Below are 25,821 nucleotides of genomic sequence, written 5' to 3'. Positions count from 1 at the left end.
TGTCTACCATGGCAGAAACCATTTTAACAGCCAGATGCTGTGGTGCTATTTTTACTCGAAGGCGGGGAGGAGTGGAAATGTTTCCTCTGGAAGGGTCGGGAGACGCTGGGGCTTCAGCTACACACACGCAGCCACGCGGGCAAGCCCGCAGGAGACACCGCACGCCGCTCCACAGCCGCGGGCTCCACACGAGGCGCCGCGCACGCGCGCGGGAGGCTCCCAGAACCGACCGCGCCAACCGCGCGAGGAGGCCTGGGAAAGGGGCGGGCGGCGCGAGCAGGCCTCCTCCGCAGCGGATCGGCTTCACTAGCAACCACCGCTCCGGCACAGGAGCGGCGCCCGCAGCCCGCGCGCCCGCTGCGAGCGGCCCGAAAGGCGACCCCGGCCAGGCCAACCGGCCCCCGCGGCGGGCGCGCCTGCCCCTTTAACTCCACCCGCTCGCCCCGCTCCCGACTGCGGCCGCTCGCGCTGTGATTGGCGCGCTGGCGGGCCGCTCGCGTCCGCACCGCCAATCGGCGCGCTGGTGCCGCCACGCCATTTCCGGTCGCCCGGCGCGCTCTGCCCAATAGAGGAGGGCCGGTGGGCGGGACGCCTCATGCTCACCGAGGCAACCGGCGGGCGGACGGTTCCGGGTGTGCGCGAGGCGGACGGTTGTGGCGGGTGAGTGCTGCGCGCCTGGTTCCGCCCTGCCCTGCCCCGCCTTAGCCGGCTGATCCCGGTCCCGCTCCGCCCCGCCTTCCCGGCCGCGGCCTCCCTCGTGTCCCCCCACCGGGGCTTGGCCGGGCGGCGGCGGCGTGTAACGGGCCGCAGCGGGCCGCGCTTGGCGCGAGCGCTCCGGCGGGGGGGGGGCCCTCCCTCGTGGCGTCGCGGTGACGTCACGGTGACGTCACCCCGCACCCGCCTGTTGTCATGGCGATGGCGCGGGTTGGGGGAGGCGCTGCAGGGCCCCGGCGGCCTGGCGCGGCGGGAGGGTGGCGGCGTGGCCTGTAGCGCGCGGAAGGGGCGCGCGTGGTTTGTGTGGGCCGGAGCTTAATCCCTTTCCTCGGGTTCGGCCGTTCTGGCTCCTTTGCTGAAGTGCCAGGCGTGTGTCTTTGCTTTTGGTCTTTCAAAGCCTCGTCGGTAAAGGGTATCCCTCCGATTTTGAAGAAGTTTCCCTCAGAGGTACTAATGGCTTTGATAACAGCAAATGTGCTTCTTATGTCAGTACGCTTATTTAATTTTGCTGATAACTTTTTCCAAATAAAAGTTTTTTTCTAATTTTTTTTGTGTCTCTTGGTTATTTATTTCCTTACCGGTTTCTTACTTGTTCCTGTTTCCTCCTTAGTTCTCTAGTAGTTCTCTTGCAGCTGTTCCGATGCTTGCTCATGAGGTCAGTTCTTTCTTGCCATTCAGTTCGTGTTGCTCGTTGTTGATCTTCCCCAGGCCTCTTGTGCCCGCTCTGTGTGCTGTGGAAATCTGTGGCCTTACAGCCTGTGCCCTCCACAAGTGCTTGCCCTGGTCCTTCAACATGATGTTGATCCCAGGCTTGGAGTGTTTTGTTTATACAAAAGAGATGTTTCTGGTAATACAGAAACAAATAAGTGCTTGAGCTGTTACTATGCCCCGAGTAATCTCATTTCATGTTGGCAAATGATCTCTGCAAAATCAAAAAACTTAAAAGTGAACTTTGTTGCCAGTAGGAAGTAGAAATATTGTGATGGTGTTATCAATATGTGCACATAAGTTTATCTCTCTCTTCCTTCATCTGTCTATAGCATTTGCACGTTTGCCCAAGTAGAGCTTTTTGCTGTGCTATCAATATTAATTACACAGAGCTATAAAATTGTGTGTGGAAATGGCGAGTGTCACCCCTTACTTGGCTGACTGTATCTGTAGCACCTATGCCAAAGGAGTGCACTTGAATAATAGGCTCAGTTAATCTTTCCATGTTGGACGTGACACTTAACATTTATTTACTTTTTCTGAGTGCCTGTGTAAGATTTCGGCTGTTACTTTTTTCAGTGTGTGTAGTATTTTGGGCTACTTCTGTAAACTCCTAATAGTTAGATTCCCGAAGAACCCTAACTCAGTTATACTCCCCCACTGTTTCTGTAGCTGTGCAGATGTCCAACACTGAACCACGTGAGGAGGAAGGATGAGATCTGAACTGATGGATATGTGACAGCCAGGAAAGAAGCTAGATAAATCCTAAAATAAACCCTAAAGAGAAAGGTTAGGTCCAATGGAAACTTAAGAAATGGAAGCAGCAAGTTTGCGAATGACATTTGAAAGGACTTGAAGAAAGGGTTGGAATGGAAGGTATTCGACAAGATTGGTTTGATGTGGAGGAAGTATTATGAAGCGAAGGATGTTTATACACATTGTCTTTTGACTTCTGCGTGCAAATTCTATGATTGCCTTGTTAGTACAAATCAACGTATTGTCAAACCTAAGTGTATGTAAAGCCTAACTGTTTCTGTAACTCAGAGTTTTCAGGCTGAGCGTTACATTAGTCAGATTTTAAGCAGCATCTGTATCTTATCTTTTTTTTTTAAAAAAATGATTTTACTACCATCTTTGTTACTCTTCGTACCCCATATTATTTCTTTCAATTTCTGCAAAAATGTATGTTCCACATTTGCTTCTCTGTCATTTTGCTCAAGTCTTTTGTCATATCCCTATGCATGTGATGTATTATGTGTAGTATAACAAGATACAGGGAAGTGGGGGTTCTAGCAAACAGACTCTGTATTTCAGTTTATGCTGTATATTACTGCCTTTACCAGTTACTGTTGGAGCTTTCTTAATTATTGTTGCAAAAAGGAAGTAAGTTGTAGTGATTATGACTTTAATTTTAACTTCCAAGTTGATGGAAGAGAACATTTATAGTTGGATGTAGCCCATTAATGTTTTTTCTATTTATGTGTATTTTAAATGTCTTTTGTTTTATATACATATATTTTTATTATATTTGTAATTCTTATATATTTACAAATTTAAAAGGAAATACAATATTATGTAACATTATATTTTTTTTTGGAAAAAATGAAAATAAATAACTTTCTAAAATGCTGGCCTGGTTCCTATTACTGAATAGACAATTCTGGTGAATCAGTAAGTTTGCCTGTTCTGTACCAGTGAGGAATCTTGCCAAACATTCTTTGCATTGTTTTGGCAGTTCAAATCTAGTAGTAGTTAATTTTTAGAATGAGCAATATAACATTTGCAAATCTGATGATTTAAATCCTACATATACATAAACAGCTTCTTTTTACACTTCTCTTCACATTCTAATATTCTTAGGTCACAAATAGTCCCTTTCAAGGTGAATAGGACTGATATGTACCATATTGGAATATCCTAATTTGTTAGAGAGGTTTTCTCCGTTCAAGTGGCAAAGTTATGTGTCTATATACTTCCTGAAATATTTCAACATGTTGATTGTCTTTCTTTTGAATTTTACACGTTGAACTAGAGAAACGGTATTGTGTCAGGATTAATGTGCATTAGGCTGTAGTAAGAGAAGTAGTAGTTGCGGAGTATTTGTTTTTTGACTTCTGAAAAATACATCTTTTGGTGCTTTCATTTGAGAAATCTTGTTTTGTGTACTGGAAAACACTGTCAGTTTTTTCATACACTTCTGATAGTTTTTTGATCTTAACCCTTAGGAATGGAAAATAGTCGTCTATCTAAAATGAAAGGGATTAATAAATTATTTGAATTCAACTTAAACATGCTGTTGTTCATTAATAATTGTGGTAGCTATTTGTTTCTCTAGATAAACTTCCTCTGACTTTCTTGGGCTTATTTGGCATTTTATTTGTTTTAGAAGTATTTTGCAATAAAAGTTACTCTTCTTTTTTTTCCCCTGGAGACTAATGGAGAATAATAAGGGTGTAAGGGGTGAAAGCGTATGGAGTGTAGGATCTTAAACAGTTATTTTTAAGAAGTTGTAGCTTAGCAAAAGAAAGGAGAAGGTATGGCATTATTAAGTGTGTTTTGTATGCTACAGTTCTCTGGAGCACATTTTCCTAACTTCTTTTATGGCAATGGAATTTGTTTTAAGGCATGCATGAAACATCCGCACAAAATCATGCAGGCAGATGCCAGCAAGTGATTTGAGCGTAGGAGGTTCTGTCGTGCAAGCATGTGTACTGTCTCTGCTTTTGTCAGCCTTGTCATAAGACTACTTAGAACTTGTCACGCCAACAGGGAACACTGCTTTTAAAAAGTTAAGATTTTGACTGTGGAGCATCATCCTGGTACAAACTAGCTAGGCATGAGTGCTGAAGTATGTAATACTGTCAAATAAAAACACAACATGGAAAGCAGCTTTCTTTTAGACATGGACAAGTCTTAGGTCAGCAGTTCATTAAAATGTCTGGAAAAGTTACTAGGTTCTAGTTCTAGCATAGTTTTCCAACTGAATTGATTGTCTTAGGTCATGTTAGTATTGTTAGCTATGGAAGAGGAAGAACTTAGAAGCCCTTCTTTCAACAGAAAGACTCTCCTTGCTTCAGACCTCTTGTTGTAAATCAACTTTAGAAAGAATATTATATGGAATACATCTCTTAGAAATCAGTATCTAACATATGCATGTGATTTGGTTTTAGGATGATTCCTCCGCGGAGTTTATTTTTGAATGGAAGCGTGCTCTTTTCCAGTAGAAGATGGTGATCTTAATGTATGATCATGGAGAAGGGGATAAGTTCAGTAGAAGTGTTACCTTCCAAATCATCTCAGGTTACAGCAGTAAAAGTGGTGGTCAAAGAGCCCGACACAAAGCAAACCCAAAGAGGGAAACGAGTGGGATTTGTGCTTGTCCATGCAGGTAAGATGCAGAAGCATAACTATTGGAACAGATGCACAGCATATGCAGACTTAAATATCAACTAAAATTTTATATTGGGTTTGGAGCTACTAGTACATTAATGAAGTGACATGAGCTTTGGATGTAAATGTGGGAGTGGAGAATTTGACTCTAGCACTGGCTGGAGGATCTTGGAAGCTGGTAATAAGATATAGGTAACTTTACCGGGTTGTGCAGTTGTTTGGAAAGATGTGTGTGTGTGTGTGTTTTTTTTCCCCCCCTCTTTGGGGAAAAAAGAAAAAACCCAAATCCTTAACTTAAACAGTTTAAAATGTTCAGTTCTGCAGTTATTTCTGCTAAAGTTAGGAGCCCTACACAATGTGAGAGATCTCCCAGTCTATTTCTTTACCCTCTGACCCTTTGCAGGATCAAATATAGCCCTTTTATTACTGACAGTTCCTTATCTAGTTTGTCATTGAGGACAATCTAGCTGAGACCTCTTGAAATCTGTGGATTTGTAGCAGAACTTTACTGTTTTTACTCTTTGAAAGTTTTTTTTGAGTTTATCAATATGTTGCTCTTTACTGATGACTTTACTCTTTTCAGAGTGTTAGAGCTGATTGTTAGAATTTATCAAGACAAATATTGTGATAAATCAAGAAATGGAACACAAGATATAATACATTTCCCAATTAAAAAAAAATTTTTTTGAGTTGAACTTAAATATCAGTCTTTTTACCATGTTTGTTATTTTTATTCAGTCATCTAGTGGTCATTGAAAACTTTTTCAGTTATGGAAATAGGGCACTGCAGCCAAAAAAACCAGAGCAGGTAGTGGTTAAAAGCAGCAGGATAGTTACTGTGACTGAAAATGGGAGGGAGAGATGAAACACGGTATGATCTCTACATCAAGGAACTCTTCTAGTTTTGAAGCAGAAGCATTGAGCTCTAGTAGCTTAGTATAAACATGAAAAAATGAGCAAAATGATAATGGATCAACTTGAAAATCGGAGGTAAAAAGGAAAAATAGAGTTTGACTTAAAACTAGAGACTCCTTCCCCCCCCCCCTCCCCAAATTGCAGAAGGTAAATAAAATAACTGTGCTGGAATTTCTGCAGGAATGAGCAAAATTGGAGTCTTCTGGAGAGTGTTTATATGAACAGAATATATGATGCTGAGATTTATACCTGTATGCTTCTACATGTGTGCTGTGTGTTCCATATATTACTACATGTTTTTGAAATAATGTTGCATAAAGGTGTCAACCCCTGATTTTGAAAAAAAGGAATTGCCATTGTTGTCCAGGGTAAGTTTAGGTTTTGTCTGCCTGTGGTGTTGATGTGAACTAAAGGCACCACTTTGATAGGCAATGTAATCTCTCTTCCTTATGCCTTAATTGTAGGTGCTGGTTATCATTCTGAATCCAAAGCTAAAGAATACAAGCATGTATGCAAAAGAGCCTGTCAGAAGGTACGTCTTCCAGTTCCACAGTCTTACCATGGGTATATAAAAACTGTATTTCTTGCAGATACTCGGTAGCACTGTCCCTTCAGTATGAATAGGCATATCTGGTTGTAGCTACTTAGACTGCATGAATTTCTATAGGGAAAATGCAGTAGCAGCAGCAACAGTTGACATAATGGCCATGCTGAATCGACAGAGAACAGGCGCATAAGGTGTAGCAGTATTCTGTTTTCAGCAGGGACAAATAGCAGACACCAAGGGAACAATGAGGGAACAGGGCAGGTTCACACTGGGACCCTCACAGAAGGCTTCTTACTCAGATCCTGTGGCTTTGGGCTTTCTGGAGCCTTTTGTGGTGTCTTTGGATTTTTTCTTCATCTGTGCCTGCTTTTTTGGGAACTTACTTGAGCTCTAGTATTCAGAGTGCCCTATGAGTACAGGCATTTCTAGAATTCCTTTCTTGATAGATCTAACTTCTTAATGGCAGGGGAGATGGAAACAACAACAACAACAACAAAAAACCCTTTCCAAATCTGGAAAGGGAAAATAGCAAGACTTTAATTTCCCTTGAAATTAAATTTTTGATCTCCTCCAGAGACTTTGTAGCTGGCAAGTTTCATCTACTAAGTGTCTGTTGAGAAGCTGGAAGGCTGATCTCCAAAATCTGTAATGCTTGTGCTTTCTCCAGGGAGGAGCTGGGGAGCCTGACTGGCTGTTTAGAAGAGTCTCAGACTTGGCCTTTGATAATTAACACTTAATTTTACAGTTCTGTTGCTCAATCCTAATACCAGTCTAATTTTGTAATCAGCAACCTAAAATCATCCAAACTCAACATCAGCCTCATTACATCTGAGTATTGGTCCAGTTGATGTTCGTTTTCCAGATAATTATGTGTTAAAAAAGGTTGTTGCTGTTGAATTAATGTCTAATTTGTGATTCCGTTTGGTTCCTTAAGCTAGGTAGCCAACATAAATATCTTTTATTAAGAACAAATAATACCAGATTTGTCTCGCAACTGAAGATGCAGCCATAGCTGTTTTCTTGGGATTCCCTGAGAGAACTTGGCTATAAGGTCTTGTCCAGTATGGATCTGAGAAATTTCTTTGTGTGTGTGTGTATAATTTAAAGATAATATTCTCTTATTTGTTTTCATGTATTGGCTTTTAGATAAGCTTGCTTATTGATTCAGTTCAATTGATGACAATTGTCCTGCACAATATTAGGGATTGTTGTCGAATCTTGGAAGGAAAAATAGTATTTTTTTGACTGAAACAGTGAGTATTTGGGGACACCAGATATAAGAATTTGTATTGCTATAAATTTGATCGTGCAGAAACCTGATATTAAATGCAGTGTCAGAATGACTGAGTAATAAAATCATGCTTTTGGTTCCCCCATCTCTTTATCTAGCGTTTGCCTACTATTGCCAGTGCAATAATTTAAAATGACATAAAAACAGTTTGGTGAAGACCCTGTCTTCAGGTAAATGTAGGGCTTAGCCATATATTAGAAATCCCTAGTCATCAAGCAAAAATTCTATTTTACAGGCAATTGAAAAGCTACAGGCTGGTGCTCTTGCAACAGATGCAGTGACCGCAGCACTTATAGAATTAGAGGTATGTATTTCTGACTAGCAGTAAATGTATTGCTCAGGTTCATTGCCAGGTTTTTCTGTAGGAAGATGATAATTTGTATGGGAAGTGTACTGAGTGTTCCATTTTGGTGTCGTAAATTTACTATTTGTGCAGACATGGAAGCTATTCTGTAATTTATATTTTGCCTTTTCATAAAGGTTTGCAGTAAATGTACTTAAAGATTTTTCTAAAAATATAAACTAAATAAAAATTGTTTACTTGGCGCAATTCTCTTGTCATCTTAGGTATGTCTTAGATAGATGAGTATTTAATAATTATTATTCTTGTAGGTTAAAGGCTAACAGTCTATATGGAACATTCTTTAATTTCTCTCTGACTTGCGAACCTATGGATAGACTGCACTAACTTCACTTCTTAGATGGGGAAAAAAAATCATGTGCTACTGGTCACATATTTTAACTAGAAATTCTATGACATGTTCAGTCCTTTGTTTGTACTAGTACTTCACACTGAGTTATATTTCGTTTCTTGAAATTATAATCCAAACAAATTAGTTATAGTTAGTCTCTAGTAATCCTGTTAACATTCTTGCGTAATAGTTATATTGATGTAGCTGTCTCTGAGTATGTTGTCTTGGATTATATTATTCATATCTCTTCAATTCTTCAGCTTAATTCTAGAAAAGTGATTGCATAAACATAAGGCTAATTGTCTCTTGTACCAGTTAAGGGACTTTATGAAAATAAAGAATGTGAGATGAATAAAAACTTTACAACACTTATGCTATGTGCATAATGTAATGTATTTTTTTAAAAGGCTGTTTTTTTTCTTAGGCTTTTATTTAGTTTTCTGTATGATCTCTGATAGGATAGGAGTCTAGAAGCAAGCTGTTCAGAGAAATTTGACTTCAGTAGAAGATAATGCTTTTTTTTTTCCCTGAATTTTATGGCCAGCTATGTAGAAGAATAGAATAAGTGCTGTTTCTGTTTCAGAGTGGTATGTGATAAGAATGTCTTAATAATCATGAGGAGACCAGCAGTTGCTTGTGAGGCATTTGGAAAGGTGTCTTTTAGGAGTGGTGAGGTCTTGCAGCATCTGTGTTAAGTGAAGGTTGCCCGTAATTAAGGTAACAGAGAGGATCTAAACTTGGTCCCAGCTCCTTATGGCAGTAATAATTGAAACAGGAATTCCTCTTCTCTAAGTAGTAATTGATTCTTCTCCTCTCTCTTGGTTAGTAGAGGAAGAAAGCGAGGTAAGTGTTGTGCTGTAAAAATAATTTCCTCGTTTGTGAATTTATTGTAGTATTCACAGAGAATTAGCAGTGGATTTACTTACACATATGTTCAGAAAGTGTTAATTAACATACTTTGTGGGATTAGTGTAAAGCAGGCAGTACATACTTTAGTACGTGCTAGACATACTGACTTACTGCCAAGACTTCAGTCGTATTTTAGTGTTGGCAGGCTTCACTGCTGTTAAACAGTACTTTTGGTCATCACTGAACTGTTTAAATATGCTTTCATATGGTATCTTACATGTTAAAATATATCTAGGTGAACACAAATGCTATCATTATAATGGAATTATTTATAATGTGCTTTTATGAATTGACTGCTAGTTACTACTGAATGCAGTCAGTATACTACATTCAGTTATAACAATACCTAGTAGTTATAGTAGTATATCACAAGATTGTTCTCTATGCTAGTTCTCTCCTCAGTATAATATGTAGTTTGTTTTACGATTTTTTCAGTGTGTTCCTGAGCTACAGATAGGAAGATGTATTTTAAGAAGTTTAACTTAATAACTATACATCTTGCAGCTGTGCTTAGGGTAAATATTTTATCTGGGTTTGGTGTCCCCAAGAGACTTCTTTTGCTTAATAAAATTAAAAACTCTGAAATGTCATCTGTGTAAGAAGTTACAGCTTTAAGATTAAACTGAAACTTGTTTATGGAGTTACTTCAGTTAACAACCACCTTCTCCTTTTGTCTTGCTGCTGTTTTGATGATGCCTCTCTCTGTTCCATTTTATTATTTTGTAATTGTCTCAGGTGATATTTTTATGCGTATCATTAAAACCTTTTTCCTCTTGTTTTTGATTTGTTCATATTGTTATATTACTATCATTAATGTAATTATTGGCTTTCATTTATTCATTAAGTGACTTATATAGCCTCTTAAATATGGGGTCGTTCTCTTTCTTCCTAGGATGAAGTATATTGGGTTTGGGATCTAGCCTTCTTTTTAAATACTTATGTACACAGTTACATTGAAGAAAAATCAAAGGTATACTTGAAACAGAAAATGGTGTGGTTCAGAGTGACAGTTTTTGGATCCTGTATGAGTAATTCCAAAATGTTAGACTGTCAACTTTCAAAATGCTGAAAGGCTTGTGTCTGCTTGTATCTCATTCTAAACACTCTCTTCTGAGATCTCTATAATTTCTGGAGCTGTATCTTCTGTTTTGTGCGTATGTCCAACATAATTGCATGTGGCAGATCAACAAAGCAAACAGAATATTTTTTCTTGTCAATTATAGAGCTTTGTGGGTAAAAAACATTTGTTTCCTGACTGTCCCTCTAGTGAGCTATCACTTTTCCTTTTTCATTAAGCAGAAAAAATACTGACTTTTTCTTGAAGTATTTTAGCATTTTGAATTCACAAATACATAGTGGAAAATTTGTATGAAAACCTGAGCTTGCTTCTTTACATCTGTCACTGTAATGCAGATTAAGAAAAATAACAAAATTTTGTATAGCATGACAGATAACAGCAGTAGCAGCAGTAAGAGGTTCTGATGTGGAGTACTGTTTCTAACTTACATCTTGGCTGCTGTAGAACACATTTCAGTGAGTTTATCCAAAATATTTAGTCACTGTTAAAGTTCTCTAAAGTTCTCTTTAATTCTGTATTCCAAAAATCTGTAGTCTTTGCAAGACACAACTGTCTTTTCATGGAAGTGTCACAAAAGATGATTTTTTTCCCCCTCAGTTCTGCTCAATTACACAACTCCTATTACACAGAATTTCAGCTAATCCAAGAGGCATCACTTCAAAGACTTGTTGAGTCTCAAAGCTTGCTCTTGATCTTTTATGAGCAAGCTGACAGTTTGCTTGTGGTATGCTGTCTGTTTTTTGTTTTATATTTGCAGACTCTAAATGGAGAAGAAACAGCCATTCTTTGTTGGGCTTTATGAATCTTGAGTGAAACAGTGTTCTGTGATTAAGGTATAAGACTAATAGTTATTAGAGAAAAGATAGATTATTTTGCAAACTAGCAAGAGCAGCTGATCCAGAATACTGCTGAAATAACTGTGCTGGTCTTCGTAAGCATCAGCTGTATTTGATAAGCTGATTAGAGGAAAGTTGTTATGTTTTCTAGTTTGTGAACTGTCACTGTAGAGAAACAAATGAGTATGTTACTTACTGCACTTTTTTGATAACAGAAAGATTTGGACAAGGTGCTTTGTAAGATTCCTCGTTTACAATGTATGCCTGTACAAAGACATGATCACTGAACTGTTTATTTTTGCATTCTTGCTATCAACTGCCATATGAAGACTGAATTTCTCTTGAAACAAACAGCTTTTTTCTTTTTCTTTCTTTTTTTTTTTTTGAACCTGCAGTTTTCAGCAAAACTTCTTACTGACTGCGTTTATGGTTAGCTGGGTGGATGAGGTCTAATTTTAAGCTTTTGTACATGTAGACCACTTCAGAGTCTGCTGTTCAGGTATTGGAAACAAGAATATCAACTGTAGAGAATGCTTAAAATTTCAAACTTCTTCATTAGTCTGAGTTTATTACTCAGTATTTATCTTGTTTTTAAATCTGTTTTCAGTAGAATGTTCTGTGTGAACATGATTTAAATTGGAATTTAAACTGACTGGAGAAGTGGGTGTCACCCTTTGTTTTATGATCAGCTTGCTACTATAATTGATCCATTTACTTTTTTGTGATTGGAAAACAAAGAATATTTTTAACCTCTTAATGTACTTGAGCAGCATCTTTCAATAAAGTTTTGCAGTGAAGTAATTCAACTCTTGTTGAATTAGGTTATTGATTTTTATCTTTTTATTTATTTTATAATAATTAAGACTATTTTGGAATATACAATCTTTTCTCCAAGGACTTTTCTTTAAAGATAAAAGCACAGTGCCAACAGTGTTATTGTAGTAGAGTGACTAGCAGTAATCTGTGACAAAAATGTTCTTTCGATTAGATCAGCTAAAATGTTTCTAAAGGGATTCATCCTTACAGACTACTATTTCTTGTCACTAAGTTCCCACACAAAAATAAATCTTAAAATTGCAGTGTGTTAAAAGAAATGCTTGTAGACTTTGAATCCTTTTTAAAAGTTGTGAACAAACCTTGGCCAAAACTGCATCAAAGATGGATGGAATGTTGAAAGTGGAGCATTGTAACAATTTGGCTAGACGTGATTTGGGACTATTAGTGTTGAGTAACTTCTTCAAGCATTCCAGCTTTGACCGCAGCTAGAAACTTCAGCGTCCCTGCAATTGCTGCCAGGGCATTTGTAAATACAGCTTGAAGTAAAAAGGATTCTAAAAATGAAAATGATACCTTCAGTAGCTTAAGAATTTTTTACAAAATGGGATAAAACTTTGGAAAATGAAACCGTTATTTTACGTCTTAAAGCTTTCCATTATCTCCTTTGCTGCAGACTTAATGTTAAGTTAGAGATTCTTCAGTAATGGAGTAGTTGCCAGGTAGTACAGTAGCTTTCACATATTTGAAAGCTTCTGCTTTGTTAGAATGCTTTGATTGGCTTCCCCCCACTCTTTTTTACTGCTACATGGTGGCAGGGTATACTGTTAACCTGCAAAACCCATGCCTGTTTTACTTGCTTATCTCACTCCTTCAATGTGCTTAGAAATACAAAGGCTGATTTCTGCTTGCATCTTTTAAATAAAAGACATTCTTAAAGATGCCTTCTGTATTATAACCTCTTCTCTCCTTTCCCTTCCTCCCCAACTTGGATACATGCTTTGATTGTGTTCTCCCTTGCCCCATGATAGTCATGTAGTTGTTTATGCAGTACTACACTTCTGTAGTTCAGGATATAAAGAGACTGCTTCAGTTAGCTCAGCTTATTTTTTTCCCCTTTGAAAACACACAGAATTTCTGTTTTAATAATTTATCTGCATGCTTAAAAGGTTTTATATTTTCATTTTAAAATTCTTCTTAATTTTCCTTAATTATATTGCATCATTTATTATCAGAGTCTTCAAATCTTTTGGTCAGACTTTGCAGTGATTTGTGTTTTCAAAAAAAAAAAGATGTATTTATGTGACATGTTTCATGTCCTTGCATTTTTCTAGAAGAAAGTGTGAATTTCTGTTTCCATTTATTGTAAATGCTTTTTCCTACCTCATTTCAAAGGCTTTATATCGTTCTCCAAGAAACTCTGGTAGGTATCAGAAATTCTATCCTGTTCACACCTAGTTCCTGAAGTGTCTAAAATTGTTATCAGATCAACTATCGTATCTGTGAAGTTAGAGCAGGGCATCTTTCTCTTGGCAGTTCTGAGACCATCTTCTCAGCTGGCTGCAGCCTGGGATTGTAAAGCTAGGTAAAGCTTCACAGGCATTCTGAACACATGCTTGGGATTGGGTCTTTGTTGCTTTTTCCTGGAAAACTTATTTATGTTGAACTGACTATACTAGTAAGATTCCTTTACCATCCTAAAATGAAAGAGCTATGCCATCAAAGAGGCATTTACGGTTTTAATGGTTTAGGGATCTTCTCAGTTTCTCCCTACAGAATAGGAATACAGGTGGCATTCCTTGTCCTGGAATCCTCTGAATAGGTGATCTGTTCGTGCATCCTCAGTGCTCTTGATTATTATATTCATCAGGCAATAGAGAGCGTTGTGCCTTGCTTACACAAGGACTCTGGACAGTGTAACTAAGACTTCTGCTTTGATGTTGAGTCCTTCCTACTCATTTATTTGGCCATGACATCTGTTCTTAAGAGATCAGCTGTCTCAGCTTTGTGGCTGTGGCAGACCTGTAGACCACAAAATGTTTACCCTTTGCTAATGCTTTTGAGTACAATGTATTGAACGAATGTTTTTGGAACAGAGCATATCTCCTGGCTTTCAGGTCTATGCGCTCTGATTACTCATGAGCAAAGAACCTGGACAGCTCTAGAAATAAGCATTGTTGATCCTGATGCATTCCTGTTTTTCTTTTTTCCTTCACATACTTTCCGCCATTCGTGTTCGGATCCCTTCCTTCAGGCACTCTTCTTTTTCATCCTGGAACTTCACTGGCTGAGTTTGCCTGGTGAACAGTGAAGTTGGCTAAGCCAGCTGCCGCTCTGCAGTCTTCTGCCTTTTCAAGGCTGTCATCTCAGTAGTGTCCCTCCTGCCCCCCCAGCCTTTTCCAGGGAAGTTTTTTCACTGTGCACTAAGTTGCAAATGTTTCATTATGCTAAAGTTTGTTTCACTTCTTACTATAATTCAGTTTTCAGTGTTAAATGTACACAGTGAATTCCAAGATCTATTATGATGTGGGAAAAGCTGTATATAAAATTATTTGCAATTCCTCAAATGCAGAGGAAAAAGCAGAAAATAACCATGGGTAATGTAAAATAAATCTGTTTGAAGATTCATTAATATATGAAACAGACTAAGATCCCTCCATGTTCTCTTTAACTGTAAAATTTAAAGATGCATTTATAATAACTCTTCTGAACACTAAGAGCACTTTAAATGTCTTATCTCTGTAAATTAGGATCAATATATTGAAAAATAAATTTGGAATTTAGTCCTCACTGGTCATTTAAAAATTAACAAAAGAATACTGCATTACTAACTAACTCTGTTTTTCATTTCTGTGTGTTCCTTCCTTCTTTTCTTTCTTTTCCTTTGTATTCCTTATAAATTACATGTACAAAGAAGAAAATGGTTTATTTAATATTTAAGATGGGACTTAGAGCTGTTTCAAACGGATTTATTTCTTGATTTAGCTTACCTGTAGCATAATGGTATGACCATCTAACGAGAATGACACTTTCCCATGTGCTCTCTCTTTGCACAGACATATGAGTAATTATGACACATAGTTCACCATGCTTCTACGCTTGATATTTATGTATTTCCCAGACCTTATCTACTTAACTTTCTTTATTCTAGTGATAACTTCGCCTTCATTTTTATACTAAGCGAGTCCTTTCCCCTTACAGAGTTTCTATGAGGAGATGTGAAACAATGAAACAAATTATTTGTTTTACTCAAGTTTCTTCTTGCTTTTACTGGGAGTAGCGTTTTCTTCCCGTTGTAATGAAGAGTGATAGCTGTACTATTTTTTTGTTGCCCAAGGTTGTTAGGCTACTGTAATAAAAACAGGCATGAAACTTTGAAGGCATGCACAATATGTCTGGAACTTTACTCTTTGGCTCTCCTAGTCTGATCTCTTTGTCCTGTACTCAGTTTTGTACCTGTGCCTATGAATAAAGACTTACATTAAGCTGGCAGTGGGACTTCTGAGCAGTGCTACTTTAAAACTGTGTCTGTAAAGTTATGTGGATGTTACAAGAAGATAGTTAGGCAGGAATAAATGTTTTTAAATTTGGCATGTAATACAGCTTGTTTGAAAACGTGAGGTTTGCAAAATAATACTAATAATACAAGTAAAATATTAAATTTTAATAATACTAGTAAAGTATTAAATTTTAATAAACATTAATTAATTAAAAATTAACTTTAAAGTAAAAATTGTTCCATACTTTGTATGAAATATGTCTTGGCGGTTATTCAAGAAACTGCCAGATCATAGTAATGACTGTCTTTATGCTAATAACCACATAGAAATTCTGCAAAGGGAATTGGTGGTGGTGGTGCTAAGTATTTGTTCCTGTGTGCAAAGTTGAACCGTAGGCTTGGAGCCTTCAGGAAAGATACAGTTTTGGTTTGATGCTGTGTCATGCTTTTGAGTTTCAAAGGTAGATGTTGTGATTATTAGACTTTAATTAAAATGATTGAATCGTTAGGGACCAAATTAAGTATGCATTTTGTTGGAGGGAGGAAGAGATTTTTTTTTTTATTTTTATTCTAAGGCTTTTGCCTGCGTGTAAATGATCATCCAGAATTGTTACGTGGTTGTTACTTATGTTAGCACATTTCACTTGTCATATTACTCTCGGTATAGTTTGTAAAGTATCTGTTATAATAATTTAAGATGATCTGTGCACGTTGTTTTTGTTTTTGGAGAGTGAACCTTTAGAATCCAGAAGTGCATTGTATCAAAGTCTATTATAGAAAAGTTTTTTTGATACAGTCTGTCATGGATAGGGCCTTACTGTGTTTTCTTCTTGTTTTTAGGATTCTCCTTTTACAAATGCAGGAATGGGATCTAACCTAAACCTTCTGGGTGAAATAGAATGTGATGCCAGTATAATGGATGGAAAGTCACTAAATTTTGGAGCAGTTGGAGCACTGAGTGGTATGTTAACTGTATGTTATAAAGCTACTACTAATTTAGATGCAAAGATCAATTTTGTTCTTGTTGTTAAGTTTTCAAGGTGTGGAGACTAACTTTCTCCTGCCTCCCGCTCCTGCCATCAGTTCACAGATGATCCTGTAACCCAGAGCAATCATGTAATGCTGTAAAGTATTCAGTGGGAGCAAGTTTACACAGATGGCTTTGTAGACTGTTACATTTTTTTTTAAAAAAAAGCATTTGAATTAGACTTTAAATTTGTTTTCATTGTCTGTCTCCTTGAAGAATTTACTTTTATATAATGCAGTCGTAAGGTGAGCTGATATCTAATTGCTTAGTTAAGTTGCTCAATTAGTATCTGAAGGTACTGACATTCTCTTTACACTATAAGAAGGCTGTATGGGTGACCGGCTTCCAAACTTGAGAGTTCTTCTTGAGAATGGGCTCAGCTGTTCATCAGTCAAACTTTTTGATTGAGGAAAAAAAAGATCTACATAGTATAGATTTTTTTTTTGTTATAATCTCTCTCACATGATACGTTACATTTCTTTTTTTTGGAGGGGGTATGTTATAAGGTTTGATGAATTTGCTTATGGGACTTACTTCATTCTAACATTACTATTGAATAGATTTATTTTTTTGACATTTCAAGCTTTGTTTTTTATCATAGAATAGTTCTACAATGTGGAAATTATTTCCTCATGTAGATTTGAATCCAAAATAAGCACTAAAATTAAGTGTTCAAGGCTCAGTTGTTACAAAATGTGTACTTCCAAAGGTGGGGAAGAAGGGAACAAGCGAGCAAGAGGAAGCTAAGCCTGAATCCCATATCCCTGTTCTGATCAAATAGATCTAAATGAAAGCTCTTTTTACCTTGAGCAATAAATATTCGTAACACTACTTTGGCCTGTAGAATGCCACAGTTTTTATTAATAGATTTATGCATTAAGGAAGTATTCCTATTATTTTAACATGCTTCTTTCTTTAAAAAAGAAAGAGTTAATTAGAAGGTATTTGCAACATTGATAGGACTTATAAAGGAAAAACTGATAAAGTTATTATTAAATTGAAATACAATACCACAAGTTGTATCTTTATGAATTGCCAAAGTCATGGAAATTAAAGGAAGCTGAGTTCCATTGCCAAAATGACCACTACAGTGCTACATGGAAAAAATATCTTAATGTTTTATTTCCATTTTCTTGCCTTTTTTTTTTTTTTTTTTTTTTTTTTTTCCCCAGGTATCAAGAATCCAGTTTCAGTTGCAAATAGATTGTTGTGTGAAGGGCAGAAGGGAAAACTCTCTGCTGGCAGAATTCCACCTTGGTAATTGCTTTGTTCTGCTTGACTTTACTTTAGTCTTTGGTCTCTGCTGCATGCAGTAATTGAAGGTTGTCCTTATCCAAAGGAGGCTGGTGCTGTTTTATATATCAGCAGTGGGGTGATGTTAAAAAAGAGATTAGTTTTGTTCTCTGATCTTGGAACATCTTATACACTTGATGCAGCTGTGAGTAGAGTGAAATACTGTGAATAAAAGGTGATATTACACTGTGAAAATTTCTGTGTGATTATTGCCACGTTTGTTACTGAATTCTTTCTCTTTTTTTAACTCTTTTTTTTGAAAAATCTGTAAATTTATCAAGATTGAAATGAAATTCTACTGCCTTCATCTCCTTCTACCTTTTTAAAAAAACACTGTGTACTTTTGAAAAAGCGTATAAAGAATATATACATATAAATATATATATATTGTATATATACAGGATATATAAGAACCCTACTTTACTGTTTGTGTTTGTGGGTAGCTTTATTTTCTAGATGTAATGTGGAAATTTGCAGTAGTTTTTAACTTCCTCTAATGTTGACCAAAGGGAAGTTACTTTAAAGATAAACTTGATAGCATTTACAACACAGTGAAAACATACACCCTCTTATTGAGATTTGTATGCTATAATGATAGAGGAGGAAACTATTAAGTGCCTAACAACTTTGAGTATTATTGTATTGGACAGACTCCTAGAATATGTCAGAATTGTTTCATCTTAAAACAGTCCTACTGTGATCAGTAATTTAATTTGACAGGCAGAGACCTTGATCTTAAATGGTTAACTTTCACTTTGTATTACACTTGGGCTATGTTGCCAAAGAATGATTTGTTCATATTAAGTGGCTGCTATCCTCAATTAATATACCTTTTGTAGAAATTTGGCACCATTTGCTAAGTATGGGGCTGTCATATTTGCAGATATATTAAAGCAGTTACATAGTTTGAAATATGTATATTTAGATTCAGAAATTTTAATTCCTTTACTACATTACTTTTCCTGTAAAACTATCTAAATAGTCAGTCTGTATCGAGCCAGTATGGTATTCCAGTTTAATGATTGAGGAAAAACACTGTTTCAGTTTTCTTTAATGGTAAAAAGGTAGGTTTTATATATATAAAATAAAACAACAACAACAAAGGAATTCCCCAAACAACCCATGAACATACAAATTTCACATTTAAAATTCTTTTCTTTAATAAAGGAAAACTTTACTAAGGAATAGGAACTTGAATTTCAATTACTTTGGTTCATTTCTCCTGAAGTCAGGGGAAAACCTGGGCTTAGCTGAGTTACGCTGAAGAAAGTGTCAAATGAAGTGGAGTTTTTCTGGTGTTCCAGAGCTAAGAGTTCTGCAGTCAGCTATAGGAACAAGCATTTGTGACTTCATCTTGTCTATACAGTCACAGTGTTTTCTCTGATACTCATAAGGCAGAGCACTTGGAATAGTCCACATCCTATTTTAGTGTGTTTGCTGCAACTTCATGAGCTAGCTATTTTTAAAATAATAGCAACATAAACTGAATGGAAAAGAAACTATATCTGCTTTTCCTCAAAGGACAAAACTAAGTCTTTCAAACACCATGCAAGATCTTGGCTAACTGACGTTTTTGATGACAAGGGAGTTCAAACTCTGGAGGCTAGAGGTGAACAGTCTTCAGAGCCAACACATAGTTTCTTGTGCAAAAGTTGTGGACCTTCGTTACCTAGTATGTATTTTCATTTCGTCTTCCCCATAATGGATTTCAAACATGTATTTTATCAGAACAAATTAATTACCCAGGGAACAGTCTGAAGTATTGGAGTATGATTTAGATTTGATAGATGCTCTCCCCTACACGCAGGATATCTCAAGTTCTCTGAATGATAGCTCACGTTCTTTATAGGTGATGAGTGTTGACAGCTTCATGCCTTGCCTTTCTGACACAGTTGACGTGGCACATCTTTGTTGTGTGAATGAAATACATTCCCAACTGGTGAAGGAATATGTATAGTCAAATAACAAGAAACCAAGTGTATTTTTGGCATCCTCCCAAGTGTTAAGTTTCTAGTAAGTGATTTTTATTTATAATGATGAGGAAGTTTAATCTTGTTTCTTGTGGGCAAATAGTATGTTGGGGAATCTTACAGATACTGCTCAGTTTGAGAACCTGTCTTAGTAAAGAAACCTGGCATAGGGACTTTCTATAGCACAATCTAAGACAGCTTAATGTTTTCTGGCCAGAACATTTGGTACAGGACCACATTCAAGAAATTCAAGAACCAAGATTAGTGAAAGTAGCATTATGGAGAGTCTTGTTTATAAAAGAACATTTGGAGCAATTTGGCCTGTTTATCCCTGTCATTCAGCACCCATTTGTATAGTGACAGTTTAAAAGCAATTAAAAATTGAATATTTCTAATGAGTATTAATTAACTTATTCTGAGATGGTAAGTTTTTTGAGAAGGAGTGTTCAAGTACCCTAACTGATGGATGAAGTTTGCTGTAAATTGCTCTGGAGAGGGGGTGATTCTGGATCAGTATCTTGTTGTCTTGTTCAAAACATAGAATTTTGCTATCCAAACTAAGGTTTAAAAAGTTTAAAGTTTAAATAGAGAACTCCTGAACGTGTGAGGCCTTAAAAAAAAAAATAGTCTTTACACCTTTCTCTCATATGATGCTTAGCTTAATACACTCAGAATATTCTCTGCCTATGTAAGCAAGAAGGTAAAATACTGAACTCTCTACCTCTTATATATTGTCCTATAAGACATTCTTGATCATTTATATAACTTTACAAAAAAAAAAAAAAAAAGAACAATTGTGGCTGGGGAGTTGCATATTGGATGGATCTTTGAGAATGGTCTTTGGTTCCAAGATAATGGGTTAGGTCTTTGTAGTAACTGCTTTTAATTTTTTCCTTTTTTACGTGTGTCCATGTGCTGAAACAAGGGATACCTGAGCTTCCTAAGGGAAGAGGATTACTTGTATCTGTTTAATATTAAACTTCAGATACATAAGAGTTGCAGGGCGGTGCAAATAGTACTGAACATATTTTTTTTAGAACTGCTTGGTACTATGGATTTCAAGTTCATGTTTGTATCCCTTTTTCAGGATTAATATGGGAAAAGAATTCCATCCAAGTTCTCCCCTACCCTCCCCCCCCAACTGGACACAGAGTTTTATAAATGTTTTACTTCTGGGATATACAATGCTGAAGGCAAGATATATATTTTGTCTAACTTGTAGTCAAGAAGGTGCCTAGATTTAAGATGTGCATCAACCTCTATCTCTGTTCTATATTTCTTCAGAACAACTTATTCTTTCTAAGAGTGATTTCAGGGTGACTGCTGCATTTTATGGTAAATGTTACAAAGTCAGTTTGTTGCATTCAGGATCACCTTGGCATTTGACTTTAACTGACCTGACCATCTTCTGTCCCTTCTATTTAGCATAATGTAGCCTATATATGGCTTATATTAAGCGATCCTCTTCAGAGCAAATAACACAAGGGTAACAATGTTCTTGTGGAAAAACTGCTTAAAAAGACTATTTTTTGAATCTTCTGCTTGCGTTTTCTGTTAATATAATCTAGTTTCCTGGAACTGGAAACCCATCTAAGCATTACCTCCTTGCCATGAGGAAGTTTTCATCTGTGTGTTCTGATTCTGTAACAGCTATGGAGTACTCTTCATATGATGCACATGCAGGAAGGATAGATCTTGTTTCTGCAGAAACAACTTTCAGAGTAGCAGAGAACAATCTCATTCTCTCTCCTCCTTGTCCCCTCACCTTGGGATACTGTGTTTTGATTTGGCCTAAAGGCTTTTGAGACATAGTGGGGCCTTGGCTGCTTTCTATAGGCCATTGAATTTATTCTCTATTTTCTCTCTCCCCTAGTTCATCATGCTTTGTTATAGGGTGTTTTTTTTTTCTTTTTAATTTCACCGTAAAGTATTGCCCGGTTCATTCTTGCCTGCTGCAGCTTTTCTACCTGTGGGTATTTGGTTGTTTTTCATGGCAACTAAAGTGGTCCCTAGTACCTGACTCACCACCCTATCACCACCAGTTGTTGCTGGTACGATTGTGTGGCTGTGTGCACGTCCGGATCACAGAACTTGTTTTTGGGGATGGAGTGAAGATTATCTTTACATAACACATACCTGACTGTCTGTAGAACTGGTTTCATGCTGTATGTCCTGTAGGATTCTCTTACCATCTACCTCTATATGAGTTTAAAGGAGAGGCCATATAAGTAGTACGAACTGAGATCTTATTTTTTTTCACAAACTCATAGATGGATTTTTTTTTTCAATTATACTTTCCTTCCAAGCCATCAGGAAATGAGAATTTTAAAAATAGTGGATGAATTCTGTGGTGGTATGGGGCCTCAGTTAGATAGAAGATGTCTGCTTCAACTAATCTATCTATTCTTAGGGATTAAAACTGGAAAGTATTTTGCCTGTGCCTATCTTGCATGAGGGAGAAGAATCCAAGAATTAAGGATACAAGCTGGAGCAAATTAAAAGTCACGTTACTTCAGTTTTGATGCCTTGTGAACATTTTTGAGTACTATTTTTGCACCCTTTGTAAATAGTAGTGATTACTGTGCTTTAAGTATAAACAAGCAATTCCGAAATGTCAATAAAATGTAGTGTTTCTGACTGACTTGGACTACTCAAATTATCACATATACAGGTCCTAATATTTGGGCGTAATACTTTCTCCTCCTACGCCGCTTCTCTGTGTGAATCGTTTTGTAGAACGGGATGTGCTCATTCACTTCTTGTGGATGTATAGTTGGTGGAAAACTTTCTTCCCCCCCCCTTTTTTTTTAAAGATAAAAAAAAAAAAAAAAAACTCTTATTTTAGTTATTGCAGAGTATTTTTTTTTAATTAGGTTTGACTATGGCAAGTGTGAAAGTTTACATTTGTCTTTTATGTTAATATGAGTAGCAGGAGCAGGTTGTTTCTTGAATGTTAGTTTATAGTATAGGAAACACTTGAGTTCTCCCTAAGTACTCAGTGACTTACTCTATACTCATCAACATGAACTGTATTTATCTGGACCTACATTAACAATGATAAGACGTATAAGCAATTAATAATTCAAATTCTCATGTAAATGAACTGTTTTAGTGGGACTTTTGTGAGGAAAAACTGAATATACCTGTTGCATTAGTGAAGTCAGAGAGAAGTTAGAATGTAGCACTTCAAAATACTTCATACTAAAATCAGGTATATGTATCAAGAAAACTTAGCAGCAATGGTAACAAATTTGCTATATCAATAATGCGGTCACAGATTGATAGTAATATATGGCCCCTGAGGCGTTCTATGGAGCTGAAGTAACTTGTTTAGCCTCCATAATACTCATAATACTGGTATTTCTGTAAAGCTTTTTGAAATCACTGTAAACTCTTCATCTTCACTTCTTGTGTCTGTGAGGCAGTTGTATTCTTGTTTAAGAAAGGAGAGATGAAGTAGCTGTTGTTAAGGATCTCTCTTTCCTGTGTTGCTGTCGTTTATATTGTTGTGCGTCAGCCTTTAGGAATGTATACGTTTGAACTACTATGTTCCCCTTTTCAGGGAATCAAATTAATTTATTTAAGGTGAAAGAGGATTAAAAGTATACATAATCAAAGTTCCATTTTGTTTTTTTCTAAAAGTAACGTGTATGTAGCTTTTGCTATCATTCATTGTTGTAGCAGTGCTTACTGTTTCACTACTGTAGGATGTTCAGTACTGACTACAAGACAACTTCTTGGGTTTTTTGTTTTTTGCAGATATTCTAAAAATTATGTAGATTTGCAAATGGTTGATGAAAATCAATGAAATAGATGTTTAACTTTCTAAATAATATTTATTTTTAGCTTGCCATATTTATTATAATACTTCTTAATGTTCCTAAGATATTGGCTGACTTTATTGGAAATGTCTTATCATTCTCGCCTCATTCATCCATATTGTTAGTCTTCAGAATCTGATCTTTAGAATCTCAGTCGTTATAGGCTGTAGGGAAGACTGTAGGTGGTTTTGCTCTGTTCTAGTTGCAGTTAAAAGCTGGTACTATCTGGTAATTGATTTCAAATTTAATAGAACATGGTTTTTATTCAATAGTAAACTTAATGTCACAGCTGCATAGTCTTTTAATGGAATTACTAAGCTTGCCGACCATAATAATAGCTGACATTTCTGTGACATGTAGACAGCTTAGAATTTTAAAATGACCAAACCAAATAGAAAAATAATTGCAAGAAAAGGGGGATTTGTTATTTGGTTTTGTTTAAACTCCCTCTTCTGTGTCTCCTAGCTTTTTAGTTGGTGAAGGAGCTTACAGATGGGCAGTTGATCACGGGATACCAGCATGTCCTCCAGGTATCATGGCTACAAGTGAGTAAACTGGTGGTGTGAGTAGGAAGATCAGGACAGAGTAATTTAAAATGGTGCCTCATATTTTGAGGTGTACATCACTTCACTGTTCTTAACATTCAACTAGCTTATGGTATTGTGGTATATAAGAATGGTTTAAGTTTAATCATTTTCTGTTAAGTATCTAAATAGCAAAATTTAAAAGCTATTACTTCAGTGACATTTTAGCAACATCTAATTTAAGTGAATTTCTAAATCCAGTGAAGGACTTTGTTATCAAAATGTAGTTTCTTTAATAACTCAGTTCTACAGGTCTCAAATTGTGACCAATCTTTGATCCTAAAAGCACCAACTAGCCATATACCTAAATTCAATATGTGCCAGTTTGACCCTCAGTTCTGATTAGTCTGTCCAGAATTGCTCTAGTCTAAACAAACTGTCACCTTCCTTTGCCTTTGTTTTTCTTCAAGCTTAGCTAGGCTCTACTTTATCCAAGATGGTTAATAACCTGATCCAGCATGTGGACTCTGAATATACTATGTATTAACATTTGTCGGATGTGTTACAAAAACTTTTTTTTTCTTTTTGAATAAAAGAAGTGATTATGATATATTCATGCACCATCTGTAAGTTAGGCTAAAACTTTGTGTGCTTACCCATGCAAAGGAGGACGTGTTTTCCTCTTCTCTTCCTCAGTCCCCTGCCTTTGGAAAGTGCCCTTACAAGTAGTCTGTAGCTTGTTATGGGAGGGGGCATACCCCCTCTTCCTGCTGGAGCAGTACAGGAAAGAAATAATTCCTTGCCCAAGGAAGAAAAAGCACTCAAGGTTATACAATGTTTCTATATTTAACAGTAAACAATATTACTATGTAGAATACCTGAGTAGTGCCTAAACCAGGGATTGAAACCCAAGGCTGCATTGAATCTATCTCTAAATGTAGGTAAATATTCAGAAGTTAGCAGTTCAAAGCTCCTAAGACCAAATGGTCAAATATAATCTCTGAAACAGTGGCACCATTATGCTTGATCATGCCAACTTTCATACATACTCATGACACATTTCGTTTTGAACAGACTGTTTTGATATCTAGTCCTACATGACTGAAACTTTTGGTCCTGTCCGTCTGCTGTCCAAGACCGCTTTTGCAGAACAGCTTTTAGGCTCAGTTAAGCAAAACACCTTTACTTCAGTAACTTTAGAAAGAGTGAAAACACTTAAAGGACTTGTTTAGAAAGCAGTCATTACCTATGTATAGTAGATAACCCAGAAGGTTTTTCAACTGATTTTGTTCTCATGCAAAAAAATTTGCTATATTTCTAGTACCAATGAGTTTCTGTTGTGATGGAGATGATTAGATTGTAACATTGATTGCCAGATGGTGTCTCTGTCAATAAAATGTCCTGGGGTCAAAGCAAATACATATGATATGACCCGAAAGCATCGGTGATTGCTGCTACTTTGTTTTACATGGCCCAGAACTGAAGGTACACTGGATAAACATAAGAAAAATAACCCTAGCTGATGTATTTTCACAAACTTACTCCAAAATGATGGTGATTTGCTTCCTCAGTTTCCAGAATGTGTTTCTATTTAGCAAAAATTTTTATTAACGCAACAGATTTGTGAAATCAAACCTTTTGCAAAGTCAATGAAGAAATGCAATTTCTGCTTGTGGTGTCATTGAAGAAATGGTGGTATTATGGTTGCCAAAAATTTCCCCTCTCCCACCTACTCATCTTTACAGTGTTCATGTATGGGCTTATATGCTTAAATCATTGCGTAGGATGGGCTTGTTCTGGGAATGAACTAATGCTGTGAAGCAGGCTGTAGCT

General features: G+C 36.8%; 1 protein-coding gene across 4 annotated transcripts in view; it reads left to right on the top strand.

Moving 5' to 3' along the window:
• Window positions 1-612: 612 nt before the first annotated feature.
• TASP1 (taspase 1) overlaps window positions 613-25,821 on the top strand; it is a 95,493-nt gene continuing 70,284 nt past the window's right edge. For 2 of the 4 annotated variants that reach the window (XM_062573510.1, XM_062573508.1), the window contains exons 1-7: window positions 613-660; window positions 4,593-4,810; window positions 6,192-6,259; window positions 7,801-7,869; window positions 16,194-16,314; window positions 17,553-17,637; window positions 23,930-24,009. In XM_062573510.1, the coding sequence (XP_062429494.1) occupies window positions 4,666-4,810; window positions 6,192-6,259; window positions 7,801-7,869; window positions 16,194-16,314; window positions 17,553-17,637; window positions 23,930-24,009 (568 nt within the window). In that variant the 5' untranslated portion in view covers window positions 613-660; window positions 4,593-4,665. Of the gene's footprint in view, window positions 661-4,592; window positions 4,811-6,028; window positions 6,096-6,191; window positions 6,260-7,800; window positions 7,870-16,193; window positions 16,315-17,552; window positions 17,638-23,929; window positions 24,010-25,821 lie in introns of those variants that run through there. The other 2 variants (XM_062573509.1, XM_062573511.1) reach the window with 2 other exon arrangements.

The sequence above is a fragment of the Rhea pennata genome, chromosome 3 (assembly GCF_028389875.1).
Source record: "Rhea pennata isolate bPtePen1 chromosome 3, bPtePen1.pri, whole genome shotgun sequence".
In the NCBI taxonomy this organism is placed as follows: Eukaryota; Metazoa; Chordata; class Aves; order Rheiformes; family Rheidae; genus Rhea; species Rhea pennata.
This window is presented reverse-complemented; position numbering and strand designations above follow the sequence as displayed.